Source organism: Acomys minous (genome assembly GCF_964271855.1).
Source record: "Acomys minous genome assembly, chromosome: 3".
Lineage (NCBI taxonomy): Eukaryota > Metazoa > Chordata > Mammalia > Rodentia > Muridae > Acomys > Acomys minous.
The window spans coordinates 112,271,731-112,292,122 of NC_140485.1; the positions used below are offsets into that span (position 1 = coordinate 112,271,731).

General features: G+C 39.1%; 1 protein-coding gene across 10 annotated transcripts in view; it reads right to left on the minus strand.

The window, feature by feature from the left end:
• The window catches only part of PTPRK (protein tyrosine phosphatase receptor type K), a 516,193-nt gene that overhangs the window by 209,258 nt on the left and 286,543 nt on the right, over positions 1-20,392 (minus strand). For all 10 annotated transcript variants that reach the window (XM_084775132.1, XM_084775130.1, XM_084775139.1 and 7 more), the window contains exon 7: positions 756-1,049. In XM_084775132.1, coding sequence (XP_084631258.1) covers positions 756-1,049 — 294 coding nt within the window. The remainder of the gene's footprint in view (positions 1-755; positions 1,050-20,392) is intronic.

Here is a 20,392-nt window from a genome sequence, read left to right on the forward strand (position 1 = left end):
TTTAACTGTGTATATGTGTGTACACACGGCGGCCGGAAATGGACATGAGGTATCTCTCGTAATTGTTTCCACTCAATTCTTTAAGGCACTCTCTCACTAAAGCCAGGAACTCATTGGCTGCATAGAGCCAGGCAGCTCTGGGGATTGGCCTGTCTTAGCATGCCAGAGGAGTAATGGATATGCATAAAGACACTCAGCGTTTCTGTGAGTGCTGGGGATCTGAGCTGCTTCCCTGTTTGTAGGTCAGCACACTACCAAATGAGTTCACTCTCTAGTCCTAGAGTCAATTTCCTTATCTATGTTCTATATTCTGCCCATTGAGGATGAAATTACTGAGGAAGACTATATTTCCAAGTGGTAAAAAGGTTCACAGTATTCACCTGAAGTGAAAACACTTTAGAGCTACGAGAGATAATATGCGCAGAAAGCAGAAAATGCATCCAAGTTACCATGCTTCATCAAACAGTAGAACAGTTACAAAGACACACTCAAACTGCTTTTAAGTCAGGCATACTATTACATAAGCAAACTTATGAACACTTAAATTCAGTAAAAAACTGGGAAGGTAGTGCAGATTACAACAATCAGACCTCACATTACACATAAATGAAATTGCCAAATAAAAATGTCAATAAAGTGTTAAATTGATATGCCTAAATCACACACCAAACAATCAAAAATTTTAGTACTATATGGGTGTTAATTACGATTGTAAAATTCTTCCATGAGAGCACTGGCCTGGTATCCAGCCTTACCTGCACACTTGGTTCTGGTGATCAGTGGTGGTCCTGGGAGCCCAGTTCCCCCTTCACCGGGTCTTGTAAGCAGGACACGGATCTCATATTCTGTATCGGGATCTAAGTGCCATAACTTGTACGTGGGAGCATTTACTGCATGGGTTTCTGTCCAAGATCCTGACGTCATCCGATACTCTACTTCTTTCAGGATAATGGGCCCATCACCAATAATGGAGTTGGCATTTAGTTGAATCAGCAAGTAAGTAGGCCCAACGCCAAGCAGCTGGGGAGGAGCAATGGGTCTTGGTGGTTCTAGAAAAGACAAGTGCATGCTCTAATTAGGTAACAATCTAAACTCTAAAACAGAGATATACTAACAGTAATACATACATAAGCAAATACGTTATATGCAATATTCACATGTAACCAAAGGCTAGCATTCAATTTAGCAGCACATGGTAAATTTTTAAAGAGGAAACAAGAGCCAGGGTTGGTGGCACATGCTTCCAACCCCAACACGGAGGGTGCAGATGTTGAAAGATTGCTGCAAATGTGAGGTCGACACGGTAAGTTCTAAACCACGCTGGGATGAATAGTGAGACGGGTCCAAAGCAAAAGTGAGAAGGGAAGAAAAGGAAGGAAGGAAGGAAGGAAGGAAGGAAGGAAGGAAGGAAGGAAGGAAAAGTGTAATCTAGAAAGCAATGATGTAGCAACTGTAATTTAAGGAGCCATTGATTTTATGAAGGCTTTTTGGTCGATTTAGCAAAAAGCTTTCTTTTCTTACAAGCATGCATTTCCAGGAGAGAAAGTGCCAAATGCAGAGCAGTAAACAGAGCTATGAAGGAGACACTGGTGAGGGGCAGATCTCCTCGGACATGGAGGGAGAGAACCTCTGGTCTGTCCTTCTCTTTGTTTTCTTCTGCACCTGCTTTCCTTCTCACACCTAGAAAGTTCCAGCAGATGAGCTACTGAGGAGGCACAGCAAAGCTAGAAAGAAAGCTGGAGCCATATACCCACCTACCTCACAGAGTCGGACATTGAAATCTACACCCAGGAGAAATCCCCCAATCACTAAAGAACACTGGCCCCTGGAGTAGCATGCAAGAGGCAATATATCACTTATTAAGCTCAAATGTCAAAGGGACGTTGCAATTTAATTTTGGGTGGCTTAAGAAAGTTTGCTTGACAGAAACTTTGGAAAATATTATTTCAACATCTGAACTTACAGGATGATGAATAATGTATTAGGGCAGGTTTTCCCTTAAGGGGAACGCCGTGGAAAGAGTGAGGTGGCTCTGGAGGACTCCACAGAGCTTGCTCTGTCTGCACAGCCTGTCCACTGGTAAGCAGGGCACAGGGGTGTCCTCAGCAGACTGTCATCGGGTGATATTTCCCCTTCAATTTCTGGGCCAATCTCACAATTTTAGGGGAGTTGAAAGGTTTTAGAGGAAAGTATTAACCTTAATAAGGTGATAATTGCCCTAATATTGATTTAAGAATTAGTACCAGGGAGTCACAGGAAATCACATGCAGGGAAACTATTAGCATAACCACCCAGGGATCCAGGTTGGAGTGAACCTAAAAAGATACAAGTCGAGACAGCACAGACAGTATCTTTTGAACTACTACTGACAATATTCTATACGGGGAAAAAAAGAAATAGAAAACATCCCTTAGCGAGAGTCTCAACAGCCTAGGCAAGTTTAAATGGATTTTCAGATACGGTCCAACATGGTCCAAGATTTTAAAAAGGTTATTAACTTTAAAATCCTCTGGATCACAAACACCCACAAAATAGTAATGAGACTATCGGCTGGGATCTCTAAACAGACTAAAATTACTTTTAAGAATACAACTTGAAAGTCAGTAAGACTAAAGAAAATTGCTTGGCGTATTTACTAACCACTAACAACAAGGTTCTGTATACTGGGTATTCACATAATGTGGTGACGACATACTTATTTTTATTTTTAAATGAGAGTTATATACAAAAGAAACAGGTTACAAAAGTAAAAAGAAAAAAGCTGTAGATATGATGAACATTTCCCTATTGCAAATCAAATGAATATGAGTGGTCTCTTCTTGAGTGGGCCCACTAGGGCAGTAGCTTGCAGACTGGCTGCCAGGGAGCCTTTACCATGCTCACATGTAAAGTGGGAACCAACCTAAATACTCTGCATTGTATGGGCTGTAGCATCCAGCGCTATTTCTACACAAAGTAGTTCCTAACGCCACCTAGAAACTCATACCCATACAAATCTCTTTAATGATTTGGAGAAATATTTACCAGTAGTGGTTGCAGTTCTGTCCTAGGTGAGCTATGGCCTGATTCACAAATGAACTCACAATTTAAGCTTGTCTTAATATGGAACACCTGAGTCAACACAACATACTATAGTTTTCACCCATCAAATACAGTAGGAAAGAGGTAGACTTTTTGAGGCAAGAGATTGCACCCATTGGGCTTGAGAATTCCCAACTCGGAGCTTACAAACCTTTAATAGATGGGAAAATAGAAAAGGGGACGCATTTTCTAGATGGAAGGCTGACATGGAACCTGAGGAGGGCATCCTAGGGACGTGATGGCTCCCGAGTATTCTGTCCTTTGGAGGAACTGGGCTGGTTCATTACGCACAGTGTTTGTTTTCATTCCAGATGACTCCACTACTTACTGATTTCAGTGATGGAAGAAAACAATGCTGAATTCACAGCTCACAGAGCCTCTACCCTAAAGCAACAAAGCCTCACTCATTTCAAAACTCACCAGTGACCTGAAGAGAGCTGACACTTAACATGATAAAGGAAGGGGGGGGGCGGGGGGGGGGAAGGTAAGTGAATGACCAGTGCATAGAGATTGTAAAGATAAAGCCTATATATGTGTGTCAAATACTCATGTATCAAAAGCTTGTCCACATTCACCATAGAAAACAAACAACCGAGAAGAGAGGAGAAGACTGAAAGAGGAGGAAGGGGGTGGCTGGCATGGCACGCAGAAACTAGTATTAGAAACAAGAAACAAACACAGCACTTTGCCATTTCTGTTTGCTTCTGTGATTTATAAAGGGATACCAGGAGGCCAGCTTTCAAAAAAAAAAAAAAGTCTTTATAGTAATGGCAGGGTAAACGTGAGTGTGTTATTTAACACTGCACAGTCTTTTCACAACTATCAGAGAAAATTTCCAAAATACACCAGCAGGCTGTGTGAGATGCCATTTGCTGTATTTTCGGTGTTTGCCTGAACACCACCACCAACAACAAAAATAAGTACTGCGTGCTAACTGATTGTGCCACAGGAGCACTGGCCCACTAACAAAAATACAGTAATTAATACTGCATCTAGTGCCAAATATAAGTTTAAAAAATTGAGGTGGATGTATGCCATGCACTGGTCTGAAGAATGGCAGCAAGAGCAACACCCCAACCAGTTCCCCCTCACTTTTATGGTCAGACAGAACTGGAACACTCAATAGCCAAAGCCATAGCTCAAAGGTGGAACTGTCACAGTGTGCACAGCAGCCAGGAAGCACCCACGTTGGCTAACAGCATGATTGTAAGTGAAATTCACATTAAGGAGACTAATATACCACTAGATATTAAACTTGGGATGTTGGCGGTAAAAAGTAACCTGATATTAGCATATGTATTTTGTTTTTAGACCCCAGAGAACATGGAGATTTATTTATAAAATCTCTATTCATTTCAATAAATTATGCATGAATTTTAATCAGTTAGCAAATGAACAAGTAATTGTTTTGCAGCAGTGCTAATACTCTTCATGACTTAATATGCAACCAGGCCCAGAGGTGTGGCGCAAATAAATCCCAAATGTACACTAGGTATCAAGTGAAGCATGCAACCCTCAAAATACAAGATAAACTTTGCCAACGTTCCCAATTAACTTTCCATTAATGACTTACATTCATTATTCTGGAGCCAAACGATGATGAGAAAATCCCAATTATATATTCAGCCTGCTTTCCTTGTTTAATATCTGAAATAATGTTTAAATGTCTTGAAATCAAGTAAGGCACCACAAAAGGATATTCCCTCACTCAATTATTCTTATTATAATAGTTCTTTTAAAAAAGTATATGCCGGTTACCAAAATTCAGTCAATCAATAAAATGAAAACTTGGAAATAGAAGCCTGAACGCCGGAAAATGTCAGCAACAGAGTAAATGTCAAAGTAAAAGCCGCTTCCACATCCATCTTTTGAAAGAGATAAATTAAGTTCTTTTCAATCCTATCTGCTTATTTCTTTGTCAGGGGGATAGGTTTAGAATGGGCTCTAAGTTAGCAGTCCCACTGTAGCAGACAGGAGAGAAAAGAGGTATCAGGAGGCCTCACTTCCTCCCAAGAGTCTAGACAAAACCTGGTTACGTGCTTCTTCCCTCTTCTGGGAGCTGTAGGAGGAATGGCCCTTCAAGCACATTCCCGCACAACTGCTATGGTGTGGTGCGCTCCTTACTTATTTCTTCTACTCTATGCGACGTCAAGTCACCCTCTGCCAAGTCATGTGACCATCTCAATGCTTTAATATAGCCACATTTACAAAAACTGCTTTACTAATGGCAGGCCCCACGCCTATAAAAGAGAGTAAGCCTGGGAAGCATTTTTCAGTTGACTACAACCATGGAAGAGTGGTTGCTTTCCTCCTGGGTGACTGTTCCTTTCTACTGCTTCCTAGGGGCTAAGAGGGTTGCAAATTTGCATTATTATTTCACCTGTGGAAAGCTTATAGCTATCTTGGGAGTAGTGGAAATTATAAAAGGTTATTTAAACTACATCAACATGTTTTAACTATTAAATCGCTTGCAAATGAAACAAAATCAGAGATGTTTATTAAGTGACTATCGAATTGTTGCCTTTTTGCCATATGTAATTGTCCATAAAACTATACCCTATGAACATATACAGGGGGAGGTAATCCCCCTCAGGAACAGTCATAGGGGAGGGGAATAAGGGGAAAATGGGAGGGAGGGAAGAATGGGAGGATACAAGGGATGGGATAACCATTGAGATGTAACAAGAATAAATTAATAAAGGAGAAAAAAAAGAATATTTTATATAAGGGGAGGGGAGTAAGGGGAAAATGGGAGGGAGGGAGGAATGTGAGGATACAAGGGATGGGATAACAATTTAGATGTAATATGAATAAATTAATAAAATATATTTTTTAAAAAAGAATATTTTATATGGAGACAATTTTTTTTGATGTTCCTAGTATTTGGTGAAATGAAATGATCATTTAAAAGTCAATTTATTATTCCTTTCTGGAATGTTAATCCAGTTCTGATTTTTGTCAAATAATAGATTCACGATGTTTATGTTTACTGTTGTCCAAGGTACACCACTGCAGCCTACTGGATGTTCAGTTGGGAGGGATGTGCATTAGAGAAACCGAGAGAAGGAAGCAAGGCATCTGCATGCCGCATGAAGCATGCATGTATGACTTCATTTGTGAGCTCCCTGTAACACATGTAAATGAGCTGGGATTGGAGATCAGTGGGACAACAACACGATGGCACCTGAGCATCTTGAGACTCTTAAAATAGGATCACAGTGATAAAGCAGAGGGCCTTTGCACTCTTGAGGAACATAACCAGGCCATTCATAATTACAATCGTTTTCTTTGGGCATTAAGTATCATCTTTGTGGCAACAGAGTAAGTTTCCTTGGATGTATAGACTATGAGGCTCACTTAGCAAGGATTTTACATTCCCACTTTGTGAATATTAACTAGGCATTTTTACAAAATACAGAATCTTGTCTGTTATTTCTTTTTTTGTGATTTGTTTACTCTTACTTTATGTGCATTGGCATTTTGCCTGTATGCATATCTGTATGAGAGTGTTGGAGCTCCTGGAACTTGAGTTACAGACAGCTGAGAGCTGTCATGTAGATGCTGGGAATTAAGCTCCAGTGCTCTTAAACCCCTGAGCCATCTCTGCAGTCCCTAGGCTCATGTTATTTCATAATGCTGTTTTATTTACTGCTGTTTTTTGACACTTGACTCCCTAGGGCTAATAAATTCCTTAGGCAGTTAAATATTTCTCTGCTTAGTTTTCAATCCACTGTCTTGTAGTATTTACTAGTAGAAACAAAGGTACCAGAAGGTTTATGTAAGTCCCTTTATGTAAGTTAACTCACCGTATTTACACTATGTGAATTCTTAATCTTAAGTGAAGCAATTTTTATACTAACTCCCCACTTAAACTTTGTCATCCTAACTTGACGTGCACACTCTCAAATTATATCAATCAACTACCTCATATACTTTATTCACAAAGGCCATGAAGGATCAGAAAGATAGAGCTTGAGTGGGCCAAACCTGGAGCCCCATGTCACTGACCACACGTCACTCAAAGAGAGCTTTTACAACTGCTGGCATCTCCATGAAAGGTAGACAGCTGTTCTGAGCTGTGGTTAGAGTCTGGCTGCACTGGGACTCAGGTTTTGCCCAGTAATAACTTCTGAGTGCCATGAAGCCCACAGATACTATTTCTAACAGTAAGTAATGACCCATGTAAAAGGAAACTCCCTGTGCAAACCTGAATCCCATCACTTACTTCTCCACTTATCAAAAGAGGCAGTGGCTCACAACTTCAATAGTGCAAGACTAACCGTTTATGCACACAAGCTAGCCGAATGCTGAAAAGAGACAGCAAAATAAAGCATTCATGTATTCAGCATGTATAATCCCAGGGTAGTAAATATATGTTTTCTGGAAAACAAGCATTCAACATACATAAGGAAAAGTATACTGAAATATCAAGTGAACTTTATTCACATCTAGACATTTATTATAAGGTCATTTAGAATCTTTTCTAGAACAACATTTGAAAATGAACTACTGTCAATTATGGACGGCCTGTTCAGCCATATTGCATTAAGACTAAAGAATGGGCCAGGTGATGGTGGCACACGCCTTTAATCCTAGCACTTGGGAGGCAGAGACAGGCAGATCTCTGTGAGTTCAAAGCCAGCCTGTTCTATAAAAATAGTCCGGGACAGACAAGGGTACACAGAGAAACCCTGTCTCAAAAAACTTTTTAAAAAAAGTATGAGAGAGTTACTATTCTGGCTAGTTTTATGTCAGGTTGACCCAGGCTAGAGTCATCTGACAGGAGGGAACATCAGTGGAGAAGATTCCTCCATAAAGAGTGTTTTCTTAATTAGTGATTGATGGGGAGGGCCCATTGTTGGGCATTGCTGTTCCTGGTTTGTTGGTCCTGGATTCTATAAGAAAATGGGCTGAGCAATTCCTGGGGATCAAGCCAGTAAGCAGCACCCTTCCATGGCCTCTGCATCAGTTCCTGCCTCCCGGTTCCTGTCCTGACTTCCTTTGGCTGTGAACAGTGACACGAAAATGTTAAACCCAGTCCTCTTCAGTATGCTTTCGATCATGGTATTTCACCACACCAATAATAACCCTAACCAAGATACTCACTTTTCAGGAACTAGAGATATATATCAGAATGCTTGCCTAGCGCACACAATGCCCTGAATTAAAGTCCCAGTATCACATGGTGGTGTAAGCGTTTACTGCCAAAATCTGGAGCATGGGGGGCAAGAGGATCAGGAGTGCCAAGTTAACATTAGCTAAATACTGAGGTTGTGGCAAGACAGGGCTATCACAAAAGCATTCACACACATACACACACACACACACACACACACACACACACACACACACACACAAACACGCACACGCACACGCACAAAGAGAAAAAGAGGTAGAGGGAAGTTATTAGTTTTCATTTTTAAATGAAACTATTTTCACCTAAGAGGAAAATCTAACCAGTATCAGGAGACAGAAATTTTCAAGTAGCCAACGGCAATGACCAGATTCTATGGAACCTGCATGCATTAGCTTTCTCTTTTATTTCTGTAATGCACTTAAGGACTGTAATTGATCTACAAAGCTTCCTCTTTCTTAAAGTATTCTGGTACTTCTTGCAGTGAACCACAAACTTCAATACTGTTGTTACCGGTGAATGGCCAGCAACCCCAGCCCTGGAGAAGACAATTTCAACGTCACCACAGAGAAAACAAACAAACAAACAAACAAACAAAAAACAAAACAAAACAAAAAAACACCTATCTATACACACTTTAGCTGTTCCTTCAAGAGTATGTACACTGGCCTTCTGTTTTATTAAGTTTATTTTCAGAGGTTGAAATTAAGTCCTCAGAAAGTAAGATTTACTACTTCCTACTTTGGACCACATTGCAGGCCAATTGCTCTGACATTGATGCACAGCACCTACAAAATGTTACTATTTAATTAAAGGGGTTAGTGGACTGGAACAAAAGAACACTTTCTGAGCAATTGCTTAGTGACCAAGTGGCAATTCGTGATTTATCCAGCTTGTAAAAAAAAAAAAAAAAGTCCCAACTATACACAATAACTCTTTTTTGTCTTTAAATCAAAGCTGACCAACTGAAATGTTTCAAAAAAGTATCATAGAAAGTTTTCCTGTCATATAAGTTTTAATGTGAATATATACTATGAGTCAGGACAGATATAAAAGTACATAATAATGTTAATAGCAGAGAGTACATCTGTATATATGTTAAATGTAGTAATGCATTATAGTCTTGTATATGTGAGATATACATATACATATATAATATAGTTTGGCTTAGGAGGAAATTCTTAGGCAAAATTTCCACTCCCCATATTAAGTAGTAATTCTCTATCTCAATTCACAGTGTGATATGTATCTGCAGTCTGAAGGATCAGCTATTTCATCTCCATGCCATGGCTCTCTCCAAAGCCTGAAGTGCTAAAATAAGAAGAATCACCTCGGTGATGAAACTGCCAATTTTGCATGCTGAATTTTATATCCTATGTATTACCATGGTGTTTTAGTCACTGTGATTTGAAAACATTGCTGCAATCACTTTATTACCTCCTTGAAAGAAAAAGGCACAGAGCATCCTGGTCTTTTAGATCTGTCAGCAAAAGTTGGAAGCAAGGTTAGGTTTATATATAGGGTATAGGTAAAAATGAGAGAATTTTTGACATAACGAAGTATATTACATTGTGATTCTGTATCCATTTTGTGCCTAAACTACCCTTTTCCTGTTTACTGTCTACGTAATGAATTCGCTCAGACCTTTGAGTTATTATAATAACTTAACAATTTTACTAAATATTTTTTCAACGTTATAATCAACATGGCAGTCAATGACACACATTATAATAAAAAATTATAGATGCTTTTGAATGAGTCATAAGGTAATAAATACAGAAGTCTTCTCTGTGATCGTTTAGTTCCTCACTTTAGCTTTGTCAGAGCTCAAACTGCTCACAGCATTTTAAGGAAAGAACATCCAGGTGGTTCCAAGAATAATAATCAACTCAGTAGTAAAAGTAGAAAAGCCATCAACTCTGTGCTTCGTTCCCTGTAAGTCTAGAGACATAAACAGGTCCCCAGATCACAGTCTCATCAGTCACCTTTATGAGAAGGAAGAATAAAATATATGGTGGGAGGATGAGGCGAACGGCGAACTGTGGCAATTGCAATAAATGTCCCGGTGGCACGTTCAATATACCTGGGTCATACACTGCACGCCATCACTGCTTCCTTCATTGAGAGAAAAGATCTGAAGTACAAAGGTATTGCTCATGTTCATTTTATGTTAATACATATTGAAACATAATGGCGGCATCCCCTAAGTTCATTATAATCTTTACAATAAGATTATGATTTCTCTATTGTTATATGCACAAGTACATGTATTCTTACATTACACATTGTGTGTGTGTGTGTGTGTGTGTGTGTGTGTGTGTGTGTAAGTATTCTTGATTAACATTGAGAGATGGTGTTTCCAGTGAGATGTGAATACAGCCGATAGGGTCATTAATTCAAGGTAAGCTACTGCTAATGACAGCTACTTACATGTCAGGAGAAATGATCAGAGATTAAATGACAGATTCCTATACACTTGTACTTAAAATTTCCCAAGTAGGTGGAAAGGGTTTAACAGCAACCTGGAGAATATGGAGGTGTGAGGATGGAGACATCAGACATTGTCACAAAATGGTAGCTCTGTGTGATCATAACGTAATAATTGTTTTAATATTGTCATGGTGTGGAAGTGACGTGTGCACTAGGGATTCACATGTCAGAGGTGTGCTACTCAGAACAGTGATGTGAGCAAGGCTATGGAACATTTAGGGGACGGTATCTCCTGGAAAGTTCTTTAGTCACAGAGGACACTGTCCTCTAAGGGGTTAAGTGACATCTGCAGGAAATCTTGAGTTAGTTCTCATGTAAGACTAGAAATATGCACGGTGGGTGTGCACATGCACGCATGTACGTGAACACACACACACACACACACACACACACACACACACATACACACACACACACACACACTCCTTCCTATCAAGGCCATGTTTTCTCTCCCCTCCTGCATATGAAACTCTCATTATGCCATTTCCTTAAAGATACACAAAAGTTTCCTTGCAAAATTTGGAGTTTTGCAGAATCTGAGCTAAACCTCTTTTCTTCACAGGTACTTAGCTGCCAGTAGGTCACTGCAGCAAGGGAAAAGTGACCAAGACCAGTACCTGAGTCTACAAATCCATGAACTTCTTTAGAGGCCAAAACCTGAATTCCCAATAGTCAAGACGCCATCAAAAACAAAAGCACTAGACATCGTTGTATAATTAAATGGAATCAGTAGGTATACAGAATAATTACAGACTACTGGATAAAGCAACATTTTTGTTGACATTTTAAAGATGTTTAATCATGTGAAAAGCTACCGGATCAAGGACATTTTAAACTAATGTGACAAGTCAGGCAGCCAAAGACCTTTTATTTTAAGTTCCTTCATAAACCCCCGATGTTGACACCATAATGGGAATGCTGATGTTAAAAGTACTGAAATAACACAAACAATTGAAGGTCTATGATCCATAAAAGGAAGGACTTCCAGTAAAAGAAAAGCTTCCTAGAATGCAGACTGAGAGCTGAAAGGCGTGCTGTTATTCCTTCCCTTCAGCCATTCCCAGGTAAGACAAGATCCCAAGTCTGCTTTGACAGATACCATGAAATTAAAATATGGGTTTAAGTGGCCACTAATCTAAAATACTCATACTTCCTTTAAACCCCAAGTTCTAGATCATGTTGAAAATTTGTCTCTATCAACTGAAAGAATTCTGAAGAAAAAAATTCATAAGAAGAAAACTACATTAATATTTTCATGAGCACTGAGGAAACACACACAGTACCTCCATCAGTAACTATAAGAGAAATAAACATCTGAGAAAGGAAGCCTACTGCATACATAGGATCAAGAGGAGGCTAAAGTGGGTTTCCATGGAATCTTTGCTTTGCATTTTGTACAATGGCACTCATATTTGATGAAGGTGAAGGAAATCCCCCACTATAACTAAAAGACAGGATTTCTTCATCCAAAGTGCCAGTCTTTTTTTTTTTTAACATACATTTCCTTGTCTGTGTTTTGGGTATAAACGGTGAGGTTAACATTAGACATGTTAGTGCAGCAAGCTCATAGACCAGTCATGGGAGAACACGCGTAGGATTAAAAGCTTCTTTAGGTCTTGTCTTATGTGGCTAATATCCACTTACAAGTGAGCATATACCATCCTGGGTCTATGCTACTTCACTCAGGATGAGTTCCATCTATCTGCCTATAAACTGCATGATTTCCTTGTTTTTAATAGTTGAGTAGTATTCCACTGTGTAAATGTACCACAGTTTATCCACTATTTGGCTATTACAAATAAAGCTGCCATGAATATAGTTGTGCAAATGTCCTTGTTGTGTGGTGGAGCATCTTTTGGGTATATGCCCAAGAGTGGTATAGCTGGGTCTCAGTTATTTTGTCTTTCAAATACAAATGAAAACCACATTAAAGTGATGGATCTCTTCATTTTATTTTCCCTGAGTCAATCACACATCAATCTGGTGGTAAAGATATCAGCAACCATTCACTGCGCTCTAGAGGTTCCTGCTGGGAGATGTTCAAATTATGAGAAGAACGCACTGGAGTGGGAGAGAAGGCTCTAGCATTTGTATTTATTCCATTATTAAAAACAACTGATAGAAATGAAACCAGAGGCATTAAATAGCTTCATCACTGGAGAGTGATGAAACCCTCAAATTTTTATTTAGTCCAACAACTAGGAAGTTAGAATTGCTCTAACTCTCTAAATTTGATGAACGGAAGCTCACCTTAAGTAGAGCCTAGACAGACACAGAGTGAAAAGAGGACTATGAGGAATCTAAAAAAAAAAAAAAAAAAAAAAAAAAAAAAAAAGCCAGGCACCCCACCCCTCTGACCAGAATCTGGAATACTTCTTGAGACCCTAAGAATAAGTATGTCACATTTACAATTAACTGGCAAAGATATGGCAGCCTAACTGCCAGGAATGTGCACACAGACATTGCCAGATGTTTCTAATCTAGGGGAGTCTAAATCACTTTAAGCTGTTCACTCTAAGACTTCTCAGCACCGGGCCGAAGGCTCAATGCTCACAGGAAACGCATCCCCAGGGACTTCCACATTTATGCCATCCAGAAACTGTGTCACGCTATACAATGAGTAGATTTGTACCCACGACGTTTGTGATGTTTTAGCGTATACCACCGGACAGAGTGCAACATCAAGGCTGTCAAAGGGAAATACAATGATAGTGGGAGCCATCTTTAAAAAGAAATGGCAAACAATAGAGTCTGGGAGTTTGATTGCATTTGATCATACCTTATTGAGCAAAGAGGAAGCTTTTTAACAGGAGTATTAAGTTAATTTAAAAAATTAAGATCAAATTGAGTGGACATTGTTATCTAATAAGTACTATAATTTCAGAAACAGGATTTGTTCATTCGTTTGTTTGTTTGTTTTTCCACCACCAGGCAAGTTCTAAGAATTCCATCAGAAAGAATAAGTCTAGGCGCATAATTTTCATAAACTGTGTTTATACTACTTTCTGCCTTGACTGTAACAGAGACCACAAGGTTTCAGGGAATCTAGGCCAAGTAAGATTTTAGCAGGGCACATGTGTACCTTGGAGTGAACAATCCATGAGTCCTGGAGTGTGTTTGTGTTTATTTGAGTTCAGGGGATCAGGCATGGCAGTCACTGTATTCACTAACATGCCTTTTACTTGGTTCAGAGATGATGTGACATAGTGCCTGTTTTTTATAGAGAATAAGGGATACAGATTTTAGTTGTAATAGTACTTGGGTGGGCAATGCATAATTAAGAACAATACCCAAATAAGTTACAGTAAGTATAGAGTTTATAAAGTGAAAAGTTAAAAATATGAGCAAGTGAACTTTAGGGGTGGGAGGAGTTAAAAAAAAAAAGGGCTACTTCACATTCTTTACATCTTGCTATAAGATATATTTTCTTAATACCAAGAAGTGAGTTTAGGTAATTTTTGTAGAATTTTATGTAATAATGAAAATAAAAAGATAACTGTGCTAACCAAGACCTGGGTCACAATATAGGACTGTGTCCTTAGGAACATGAGTCCAGTCTATTGGCAGATTCCTTTAGGATAAAAAAATATTATTTTTTTTTGTTATTGAACTAGGTAAATAGCATACCTGACACATCTCTCAGCACATATGGCACACTGTAAATGAATTATTAGTGAGTTCTTTTTATTGGGCGTTACACTCAACACTTCTGTTTCAATACATTTACCAGAGAGAAGAATACATGTTCATTATTTCCTGTTATGTCAGGCAGTTACTGAAATGAACAAACCAGTGACAACTATGCTACCAAAGAAAATGAAGATATTTGAGAAAGGAAAAAAATCAAGAAAAGAAAAAGGATACCCTGGGGACACGCCTTGCCTACTGACAGGTCACTTCCAGAGAAAACCCAAATTTCCATTTAATCTACTTAGATTTGCTAACTCAATCTTAAACAGCTCCCCTTAGATGGAGATAAATAAGGAAGAAAGACATATTATTTACAAATGTTCTGAACACTTAGCAAGAAAAGTCAGATGAGAGAGAGGAATTACAGGACAGAGTATGAAAGGAAATTAAACACACTACAATTCTGCAGATTAGTGGGTCCAGACCTACATATGCAACTGTGTAGCCTTATTGGCTGTGTATTTTATTTGGTCTGTTGAGAACAACCATGATGCTAATACATGCTAATGTATGTTATTGCTGCTTAAAAGCATTACATTTAATCAAGGAATAAGTTAATAGTGAGTTTTGAGGGAGACTCTGCACGTGTGTGTGTGTGTGTGTGTGTGTGTGTGTGTGTGTGTGTGTGTTGTGTGTGTGTGCTTGAGTCTGTGTACAGGAATGCATGTGGAGCCGGAAGTGCCTCACTTCCATGTTGTCTTCCGCCTTAGGTTTTGACACAGCATCTTTCCACAAAACCAGGAGCTTTGGCTAGAGTGGCTATCAATGAGACCAGGAGGTCACCTGTTTCTGTTTCCCCAACACTGGAATTACAGGCAGGCGCCACCTGCCACGGTGCTCACATCTTATGTGGCAACTGAGGTCAGGCTCTCTTGCTTGTATGGAGAGGACTTTCCACACTGAGCCACCTGTCCAGCCCCAAGAGTTTCTTTTTAACATGTGTAATAAGCCATATATTTGTTATTTAAAGGAAATTAAAGAGGAGAGATGGAATAAAAGTATGGTGGTGTTTAAAATCAATTCTATTTTAAATTGATATGTAGATGCCTTTTTATTTTCTAAAAATCTAGTAAACACATTTTCACCTATAGGACACACTTCCATCACTCAGTGGAAAGATAAGTGCTAAAAATGATAAAAGGATTCTCAGGACAAATTCCAGGTGTCCTTCCCTGTCCCAAAATCATCTCATCAAAGCACTGGAAACAGCAAAACATCCTGTTGTCACTCTAAAAAGAACATCAGCATTAAAAGGGTGGACTCATTGCGATTAACATGATGCTTTTAAAGCACACACAAGGTTTTCTTTTTTTAAATCTATGACCAAGTGTCTGTAAGCATCATGAGACCAGCCCCATATAACACCCGAATCTCAGAAGGATGAAAGGTCACTGATAGACTGCCCAGTGCATTTTTATGAGAAAAATTCAATTATAATTGCTGCAACTATCCTAGCCACAATTTAGACATAGAATGCAATTATCCATTTCATTTCCATTTGTACCTCCTGGACTAGATCATTTATCATGTTTCATGATAATGATCAGAAGACACACGGAAAGTAATTTCTGGAGGTAACAAATTACCTACCATATTAGCATAGCTTACAAGATCCCGTCAACATCTCCTGTGCATAAATATGAGGTAATTAAATTTACAATGTGCAGGAGTGTTTGATATGCTACTTGCTTCCTTCACAGCTGCCAAAAACCTGGGTTGCTAAATGCGGCCAACTTGTTTGGTTGCAAATCAGGAATCATTATGACCCAGAACTGCAACAGGTACAGTCTGCAGGCTCAGGTTGCTGAGATGTATCTTTCATCATTTGGTATTATTACTTCTGGCCCCCAAACCATCCATCATGCGTGCCAAGACAGGCTGGAATGATCGGCCTGGACCCTCACATTACTGCTCCTTGAACTCTGTCTCATCCATCTTCTGCATCATCCCTGATTCACAGCTAAGTATCCGCTTATGGCTGCAAAAACCAAGTGTGAACCAGTAATGCCTTTAACCTCTAGTGCCTCTCTAATAGTAATTGATTTCTCTTTATCAGGGAGCCACTGTTCAGAGCAGACCACTCATGGCTGCTGAGGCTGAAAGACGGTTTTCAGAAGGATTGACGCACAGAATTTCAATAGTGATAAGGGAATGCGCGCCGTACTATGTTAGACTTCAGATGCCATTAGTGTGTCTAGATGAGTATTTATCCACTAAGCCCAGAAGCATATGCACAAATGCCCAACATGCATGCACGTGTGTGTATGTGTGTGTGTGTGTGTGTGTATGTATGTATGTATGTGTGTGTGTGTCTGTGTGTGTATGTGTGTATGTGTGTGTGTGTATGTGTATGTGTGTGTGTATGTGTGTGTGTGTATGTGTGTGTAGCTGTGTGCGTGTAAGATATGCTCTACGCCAATCAGAAAATTTTTTTTCACTATTTCAAATATTCTGGAAAAACATCACAAATTCAAAACTAACTTAAAATGTTGAAATTGCAAATCCTGTTTATCAGCAAGAGAACTAAACAGAGATGGTTTTAAAGTGATTATCCGTATAAGGAAAAACTGCTGTATAAAACAAACCGTCACACATCCACTCTTTCTCCCTACACAGATTGCTAGACCCTTCAGAAGTGATACCAGTAACATAGCGGACGGTATACAATAAACTACCCCAGACTAAAGTCTTTAATTCGGCTCCATCTGAATGTTGTTATAAAAGTTTAATAAATCAAAATGATCAAAATGCTCCCGGTGGCAGGTGGGGATTTGGTTTCCAATTCAAATTCTCTTTAATATATGGCTTCTCTGACACCTCGCATTTCTGCCATCCATATTGAATTCCAAACGCCCTGCTTTTCATCATTACTAGGCATCAACCAGCCTGGTCATAGTAACTGCTTTTCAGCAATCCTGCACAAGACACAGAAATGTCAAGTCTAGTGGGAGTTTTAACACAGGAAAATTATGACAGGTAGAAACTCTTTATCTACCCGTAAGTAAATATTTTCAAACCACCCGTTGGATTGAATGACACTCTTTGAGAGTAAAGAAATGCTTTGGGCCAAAAGTCCTAGAAGGAAAACTTCACTTCATCCAGACTTAAAAGAAAATTCTAGAAGACAAAGGCAAAGTATTATTATGAGGTTCAAATACTGAAGAGCAGACAAAATTGTGAACCCTTTACAGAATTTGCCTCATCTCTGTGAAGTAAAAAGTTTTATTTTTTAAAACCAGGAGAAAGATTTTATTTAATATTTCTCTGGTTTTTCTTTTACAAGCTATCTCTATGTGACTCAGCCTAGTATGAGATTCACTATAGAAACCAGGCTGGTTTTAAACGTGGGGTGATGGTGCAATGTGTCCGTCACGTGCTAGGATTACAGGAAGACGCCAAGACATCTACCCAACTGGCAGCCTTTAATTCAACCAGAAGTTCATTTGAAATGTTGAGGAAAAGGAACTTATATATTATTTACCTATGTGTGCATATGCAGATAAGGTTGGTGATAAAGGTATTCTAACTACATCCATGACCTTTTATTTACAAAATTCATGTAACTAAACATATGCACACTTACCATGAGATTTCATAATATAGATTATTCTAGTAACATGAGCTAATACAAAGAATTTTATTCAGTATTCATTGTGAATTGACCTCTTTTCATGCTCATTCATTTACTTCTAGTTAGACAGAAGATAACTCACACACCCCAATACTTTAAGCCTGTGTACTGTACTTTAAAACTTCCTTGTAACTAAACTAGAAGTTTACAATAAAACCATAGTCTCTTTGATCAATTAAACCCCTTAAACAAGGGCTCCAAATTAACATTCACAACCAGATCTCACTGAGACTTTTAGGCAATAAGTCTTGACCTCCTTTGACATTGCACAATGTGATCAATATATCTGCCATAAGTCCCATTCTTTTTTTCTTTAATTTTTTAAAATATATTTTATTAATTTATTCATATTACATCTCAATTGTTATCCCATTCCTTGTATCCTCTCATTCCTCCCTTCTTCCCATTTTCCCCTTACTGCCCTCCCCTATCGCTGTGAATGAGGGGGATCTTTTCTCCCTGTATATGCTCATAGGGTATCAAGTCTCTTCTTGGTAGCCTGCTATCCTTCCTCTGAGTGCCACCAGGCCTCCCCATCCATGGGACATGGTCAAATTTAATAAAAGGATCCAGGGGGTCTTAGAAGCCTACAAGAAGAACATTATGATGGGCAGATCTGGGCTCAGGGGTCCTGATCAAACTATGGCACCATATGGCACCAGCCAAGGACAATACGTGCAGTAAACTTCGAACCCCTACCCAGATCTAGCCAATGGACAGGAAATTCTCCACAGTTGAGTGAAGAGTGGGGTCTGACGTTCATAAGTCCCATTCTTATGGGCAGCAATGCCACATTCCATGTATGCCACTTCTCTCTCAATGACCTCTCACCATCTCAAGCTTTGAAGACTGTCAGTCTGCTGAACTTAGATCCAGAAAATCCACCATGCTCAAAATCACGGACTATGCTAATCTTCTTTGAGGCAGACACAAACACACAGTGCCTAATGCAAATCTGTCATGGCATACCAATCCAAACAGCAAATATATGTATTTGTTTATGTTTTGCATTCTACCTTAGGAAGGCCTATAGTACAACTTTGTTTTCACCTTAGGCTTCTTCCCTAGGAAACTCTGAGTTACAGCTAATGTTCAACCCTGATCCGCAGGAACAAGGGTTAGGCTCTATGCCTTCTCCTTCTGGCACATCTTCTTATTGTAGCTGTTAACCCATCAGTGCTTTGATGTTCATGCCCTCTCCTTAGACAACAATGTAGCTGCCTCTCTAACTCTAAAGATTCAACCCAGGATATTCTTTTGTTTCTAAGAGAGGAAAATACAATAAAGTAGAAGCAAAGAGACAGTGGGATATGGAGTAAGTGTAAGAGTGAAAGAAAAGAAATAGTTCTGGACACCCAAAGCATGTTCAATGCAATAGAAACACGCAGAAGCCATCATTTAATACACATTATTTCTAGGGTGCTGTGGTTCCAACAATGCAAAGAATATGAGGCTTGGTTCTGAACAAATGTACCAAGAATAGGCATCGTATAAAGATCTCTTTATAACTAAACAACTTTAGAGGCAAAGTTTATAATTAATTCTATTTCACATGAGAAAATCATAACTTTTTGGACGTTAGGTGTATGAACAAATGATTGAAATGAACAAATTGAAATGACATAAGATCATGAAAGCACAGCTGTATTTGAGGGAGGAGGAGGAGTAGAAGAAGAACAAGAACAAGAAGAACAAGAAGAAGAACAAGAACAAGAAGAACAAGAACAAGAAGAAGAACAAGAAGAACAAGAAGAAGAACAAGAAGAACAAGAAGAAGAACAAGAAGAACAAGAAAAAGAAGAAGAAGAAGAAGAAGAAGAAGAAGAAGAAGAAGAACAAGAACAAGAACAAGAAGAACAAGAACAAGAACAAGAACAAGAACAAGAACAAGAACAAGAACAAGAACAAGAACAAGAACAAGAACCAGAACCAGAACCAGAACCACTAACAGTAGAGGGACTTCATTAGCAGAAGGTCTGTGAAAAGGGCTGGTGTGCTCTATTGATTAAAGGCCATGGGGATAGAAAAGACACTTAACAGCAGTATTCAGGCGACAGAGTATTTTTGCATCTTCATGGCAAAGGACTGTGGCCATGATTGATTTACTGATTGGTTGAAAGGTTGTCTGGTTGGTTGGTTGATTGATATTTTTTTCCTTTTTGTTTTTTGTTTTGTTGTTCTGTTTTGTTTTGTTTTGAGACAGAATTTCTCTGTGTAACAGCCCTGGCTGTCCTGGACTGTTTGTAGACCAAGCTGGCCTCGAATTCACAGAGATCCACCTGCCTCAGCCTCCCCAGTGCTGGGATTAAAGGTGTATACCACTGTGCCTTGCCCCATGATTTATTTTTTTTACCCTAATAAGAAGA